The sequence below is a fragment of the Phocoena sinus genome, chromosome 19 (genome assembly GCF_008692025.1).
Source record: "Phocoena sinus isolate mPhoSin1 chromosome 19, mPhoSin1.pri, whole genome shotgun sequence".
In the NCBI taxonomy this organism is placed as follows: Eukaryota; Metazoa; Chordata; class Mammalia; order Artiodactyla; family Phocoenidae; genus Phocoena; species Phocoena sinus.
The window spans coordinates 7,605,874-7,612,173 of NC_045781.1; the positions used below are offsets into that span (position 1 = coordinate 7,605,874).

At 60.2% G+C, this 6,300-nt stretch overlaps 1 protein-coding gene across 1 annotated transcript in view; it reads right to left on the reverse strand.

The window, feature by feature from the left end:
- Positions 1–5,702, reverse strand: part of GRIN2D (glutamate ionotropic receptor NMDA type subunit 2D) — a 34,039-nt gene extending 28,337 nt beyond the window's left edge. The window contains exons 1-2 of the mRNA XM_032613545.1: positions 5,642–5,702; positions 1,933–2,423 (exon numbers count right to left, since the gene is read on the reverse strand). Of these exons, the coding sequence (XP_032469436.1) occupies positions 1,933–2,397 (465 nt within the window). The 5' untranslated portion in view covers positions 2,398–2,423; positions 5,642–5,702. The remainder of the gene's footprint in view (positions 1–1,932; positions 2,424–5,641) is intronic.
- Between the last annotated feature and the right edge of the window lie 598 nt (positions 5,703–6,300).

Sequence of the window (6,300 nt, forward strand, 5' to 3'; positions counted from 1 at the left end):
CATCTATTGAAGCCATGTCCTCGGTCATTACCTCTCCTTCAGGACAGATTTCAACTCTCTGTTATTTGTTTTTTCTGTCTCCCCATTAGAAATACAAACTCTGTAAAAGCAGGGACCTTGTCTTTTTTTTTTTTTTTTAACCTTTCATAACTGTATTCCCCAGAACCTAAAACAGCCCTGGCACAGAACCAGCCAATAAATCTTCCAGTAATGCGATGAGACAAGCAAGTGTACTTTCTCCCTAGACATGTGCCTGTGGTTAAATGTGTACCGGTTAGGGCTGTTGTCCTGAGGGGATGAGGCCTCCCAGAATGCCGTGAGAGCACTGAAGGGCCCTCACCCTTGGCAGGTGGAGGTGTGCTCAGGGGACCACATTCCCAGTATTCAATGGGGGCACAGATGCAGCTGTGAGGACCACTCTTTCTTCCATTCAGAAACACTAAAGGGACTATATTTCCCAGAAGGCAATGGGTGTGCACCTAGCAGACAGTGAAACAGAGGGGCACACATTTCTAAGCAGCAATGGAGGTACGAGGGACCACGTCTCTCCGTATGCCATGGAGGTGGCAGCCAGGAAGTAATAAGTTCATCTCTCAGATGATCTGCTTTCAAATCTTTGGACAACCCCATGCCAAAGAGAAGAAGAAAGTTGGACAGAGATCTTTCCCAGAGTGCCCTGGACACGAGAGAACTACGAGTCCCAGCCTCCAATAGTGATCTAGTCACAAAGCCGCCGGCCCCCACAGCAGGGAATTGGTGGAGACTTAGGCTCCACCCACTCAGGTGGCCCCATCCTCAGGCGAGTCCCACTTCTCAGTTACACTGGCTCCACCTCTGAATAGGCCCCGCCCCTTCTCAGGCACCTCCTCTTAGCTGACCACTTCTTAGTCCGCACACAAGACTTGTTCAAATTCTGCCTTTCCCTACCAGAAGTACACTCCAGCTGGCCCCTCCTGTGCCCTCGGGAGGCAGGTCTCTCCAGGCCACAGCCAGCTCCAGCCTCTGCCCCCGCCTTCCCTGTAGGCTCCTGGCTTTGACCTCTCATTGGCTGAGGCTACCTCTTTGGGGGGCCTTCATCTTTCCAGGACCACCCCCTGGATTCTTGCTTTCCAAGACTTACAGTTGGGTGAGCCCACTCCCAGACCGTCTTCCTCTCTAGACTCCGCCCCTTTAGTACAGAGCAGGGGTCCTGTCCTCCCTGGCCTCCCCTCTCACCGGCTAGCCCCGCCCCTTCCCTGACTCACGCCTTCCTTGACTGGCCTCTCCCCACTTCCTAGCTGCAGGGTTCTACTCCTCCCTCGCCCTCTCACTTAGGACACCTCTCTTTCTCATACTCGTCCTTTCACCAGATGGTTCTGTCCTCCTTCGTTGACCTTTAGACGCCATGCCCAGCTGGCCGGGGACCTCCCTTTCCCTCAGTACCTGATACCCCTCTTTCCTGGTCCCTGTTCCTGCCTTCCTGGCTCCCGCCTCCTCTCTAGCCCTCACCCATTTCTGAACCCCATTCCTTTTCAACTGACTCCCCCTCGCTGATCCCAGAGCCCACCCCTCACTCCGACCTTGCCATCTCAGGCGTGTCCCTTCTCGTTCCCAGTCCCCGCCCCTCACTGGCCGGCCCCGCCTCTTCTCCAGATCCTGCCCCCTCCCCTGATTCACCTCTCTCTCGCAGCCTCTCAACTCTTCCCATAGCCTGATCACCCCAGACCCTGCTTCTAGATGATTCCCCGGCACACTCCGTTCCGCCTATAGACCACGCCCCTCCAAGTCAGCCCCGCCTCTTACTTAGACCTGATCCTTACATGTGTCCCCACCGCATCCCCGATGGGGGCCCTCAGGGATGGCCCCGCCCCCTTACAACCCCGCCCACCCACGACGGGCCCCGGCTCCGCCCCTCAGCCTCTGGCCCCCTTCCCGCCCGCGGGTTGCGCGCACCTTGGGCGTGAGCACGAGCGCGGCGCCGCCGTGCACGGCCACGATGGGCAGTGAAGTCTGCGCCGACAGGAAGTCAAGGATGGGCGCGACGGCGGGCGCGCGCGAGTCGTCCTCGAAGACGACGCCGTGCACCCTCAGCCCCGACAGCAGGTCGCAGAGCTGCAGCACGAGGCTGCGTGGGTCCGAGCCGTTGAGCACCAGCGCCACCGGCCGCACGTCCAGGCCCGGGCTGCGCGCGGCCGCCGCCACGGCCGGGCCCAGTCGCGCCGCCTCGGTCGCGTACGCAGGCCCCGAGAACACGAGCGCCACGTTGAGAGGTCGCGCCCCGCCGGGGCCCCCGCCAGGCCCGCCGGCCCCGCCCGGCCCCGGCACCTCCTCCGGGAACGGGCTGGCGCAGGCCAGCGCCAGCAGCAGCAGCATCTTAGCGGGGCCCCGAGGGCCGCGGGGGCCACCGGCGCCGCGCATCGCCTGCGGGCCCTGCCGGGCGGCCTCTAAGCACGCAGGCACGCGGGGAGGGACACGGAGGAGGGTGGGACGCAGAGACGGGGAGACACGGGGAGCAGAGAGAGATACGAATGAGAGACACAGAGATGGAAAGACAGACAGGGAGACAAGGTATAGGAAGAGATACAGGGAGAAGGAGAGATACAAGGAGACAGGGACTCAGGTAGAAGTGAGAAAGGTTGGGGTGATAGAGGGAGAGACACGGACAGAGAGATATAGAGGCAAAGGGAGAGATACAGAAGCAAAGGAGAGACAGAGACCGAGGGAGAGATACAGAGGCAAAGAGAGTGGAGGTGGGTAATGGGGACAGAGAAGATACAGTGGTAGGGAGAAGAGATAGACAAGGTAGGAAGGGGGAGGACAATGAGACAGGACACATGGGAAACAGACCCACAGAGATGGGATCAGAACAGGAGCAGAGAGAGACCCAGGAAGATAGGAAGAGATGAAAACAGTCACAGAGAGATGGTCAGGGAGAGAGAGTGATGGGGAGAAGGAGGGAGATGGAAGGAGAAACAGACAGGGATAGAGAGGCTCAGAGTAACAGAGGCAGAGAGAGATAAGGCGGAGTGACAGATACAGGGAGGGAGTGAGAGGCAGGAGTGATGCAGAGATAGATGAAGGAAGGTGGGAGACATAAGAGGAACGAGAAAGTTGGACAGAGAGAGGAAGATGGAAAGAAACCCAGGAAGACGGAGACAGAGACCCCACAGCCACCAAGAGACACGCACACAAGAGATGGAGAAACAGGCAAAATCAGAGATTGCGCGAGAAGGCAGGCAGAGCAGACAGAAAACACAGGAAGACAGAAATAGCGAGGCAAAGAGCAAGACCCCCGCCAGGGAGGTGCCCAGCACAGACATGAAAGGAAGGCCAGGAAGGCGAGTGGCAGGAGGGATCAAAAATAAAAGGAAGAAAAAGTGAAGGGGAACAAAAAAAGAGAAAGGGAAAAGGGGTCAGGTGTGTGGGGGGAGAGAAAGAGAAAAAGAAATTAGTGGGACATCCTGCGGAGAGAATATGCCCCCCACGACCTTACCCCTCCATTTGAGCACAACCCCCAACCCATTTTTGGCCCCTTATTCCTGTCCCTGTCCCCCCATTCTCAATGAGAGCTAGAAAGAGTCATGGCCCAGTCTGAGCCGCGGGGTTAGGGGGCACAGCTGGGGGGAGCGGGGGTCCCTGGCTCCCAGCCCAGAGCAATTTAGTAAATGAGAGGCAATACAGCGTCTCTTCCTGTGTCCCTGTTGAATACTAGCTGCCTGGGGTGGTCAGGCTGGGAGCCCAGACTCCTGGCTCCTGGATCTGAGGGAGCAGGGCACTGGGGGCCTGAACTCCTGGTTCTCAGGATTTAGAGCCTATAGAAGGGGCTTCTCGAAGGGGTGAGGGTCCAGACAAGGAAGGGTTCACTCTTTACTGTCAATCAGGCTCCTGTCCGGTTGCCATGGTAGCGCAGGCCTCTATCCACCCCACAGACAGCTAGGGTAGGGGAAAGGCCCACACCCCTTCCGCTGCCTAGAGGCCTCACCCCCCACACCCTTCCAGCCTTCCCAGGGACCCTGGGCCACTGTCTCCCTAGGGATGGGGGCAGGGGCTCTCAGCATGCCCAAATCCTGGCTCCCCCTCGCCCCTCCTCTCCACTGCCCTTCCCCAAGCAGCTGGCTCAATCAGTGCTCAGAATAGACCCCCTCTGCCCCAAAATAACCCACAGCTGTGGCCTGGCGCCCCCACCCCCACCCCAGGATAACACACATTCTCCCCACCCTTCCTGGTGGCTGCTCACCCCTTCAGCCCCTCTGCCTCTCTCAGACTCACCCCTGCCTGGCCTCTGGCCTTGGGGACCCTGGGGTCCTACTTCCTGCTGAAGCCCAAGAAGGCAGCTCCAGCCCCACACTTCTTAGGAGGCTGGATGCCAAGCTCTCGCCTGTGAGGGATTTGGGAGGGCAGTCTCCCACCCCTCCAGGGACAGATAGAGAAGCAGTATCCCCAGCCACTGAGGGACTCTGGCATTTCAACCCCCCAAACCTACACCCCCAGGGATCACATTGTCCAGGCCTCCAATCTCCACCTCCTCATGAGTTTCTGTCCCCACTTCCATCCCCAGGGGGCCAAAAAGTCCAGACCACCATCCCCTCCCCATCAGGGGCTCAGGATACTGAGCCCCCAGCCCCCTTCTCCCTCAGACACAGAAGCCCTATCCTCCAACTTCTCCCACAGACTCGGGAGTCCTGGCTGTTGGGCCCCCTCCTTCCCCAGGACCCAGGAGTCCTGGTGCTCAGTTCCATCCTTTCCCAGGATCCAGGAGTCCCGGCTCACTCCTGCCCCCTACTCAGGAATCCAGCTGCCCAGCCTCCTTTATGCCCAGGACCCAGGAATCCAGGCCCATAGCCCTCTCCTCCCTTAAAGGACCCCTTTTGGTCTCAAGCCCCATTCGTCCCATCATCCTGGGCACCCCCCAGCTCCAGTCGCCCCGAGTCACCCCACTCAGGTCCTATGCACAGTACAGCCTGTCCCTCAGCTGAGGAGGAGGGTGCAGAGATTCCTGGTGTGTCCCTGTCTCCATCACTCCCCCCATCCATCACAGAAGAGAGGAGAGGCCACTTCGATCAACAGCCCGCCCCCCCCACCTTCGCGTCGTGCTGCAGACGGCGTCCCGTTCCCCCCCTCCAGCCCTGTTCTCTCCCCACCCTAATCCTGGTGCTTGGAAGAGGCTAGAAGGGTATTCCAGAACCTTGAGGAAGGGATGGTAGCTTGGGGCGAGGGGTGCCAGGGCCTGGATGCTCTCAAGGTCCTTGGTAGAGGTATTAATAGCAGACTCACAGCTGAGGAGGGAGGGGAGATGGAGAGGAGAGAGGGAGGAGGACAGGCGAGGTGGGGGGGAGACTGATGCGGGCAGGGGGTGGGGTGGGGCAGAGGGAAGGTGAGATGGAGAGATGGGGGATAGAGAGGGAGATAGGGCGTCAGGTGTATGGGGCTGGGGAGAGGGATCAAAGTGTCAGAAATGGGGGGTTAGGAGACCTGAGGTGTAGAGACCTGGGAAAAAGGGCTCAGAGAGGGAGAAGGAGATAGGGGGCAGAGAGGCCCCCAGAGACCCCTGTTCCCCATTCAATCCCCGTCCTTCCCGGAGGCCCCTGGCCAACTTTCCCTGTCCTAGATTTGGGGATCCGCGTTCCCACCCCCACCCCTGCATCCCCTACCCCAGCCTTACCTTTTCATGACCCTGTTCTGTGGGGGGTATTGCGAGGGTGCCAGGAACGGAACCGGAGTCCAGCGACCCGAAGATTCGGCGGAGGGCTCAGGGAGCCGCGGAGGGGGTGGGGGGGCAGGCCCTGGGGCGGCGGCAGTGGCGGGGACCTCCTGCCCGTCCCTGGCTCCAGCTCTCCCTCCTCTTCTTCGGTCCGTCCTGCCCTGTCTGTCCCCCAAGGTTGCGGCCACTCAGACTAGGCGAGGACGCTGCTACACATGTTGCGCTGGAAGTTGGGCCCCGGACATTGCGGAGGCTGTCGGGGTGTCCTTTCGCTGCCCCGACCCCGTGGGGATCCCCCCTCCGCCCACCCGGGGTGCCCCCCTCTGCCGCTTCAGCCCCGGCTCCTCCCCCCCGTCCATGTGTCCGGTCCCGCCTCTCCCTGGCTCATTCGCATCCCCCCCCTTTGTGCCCTTAGCGCTCCCCCCCTCCCGCTTCTGTGTCTGTCTGTCTGTCTGTCTGGGTCACCTCTGAAGCCGGTGGCGTGTGTGTGTGTGTGTGTGTATGTGTGTGTGTGTGTGTGTGTGTGCCTGAGGGGCGGAAGAGTGCCTGTCGGGGGAACTGCTCGCCCCTTCCTCGCTTGGGCACCTCCAGACGACCCCCCTCGTTCCCCCACTCTTAAA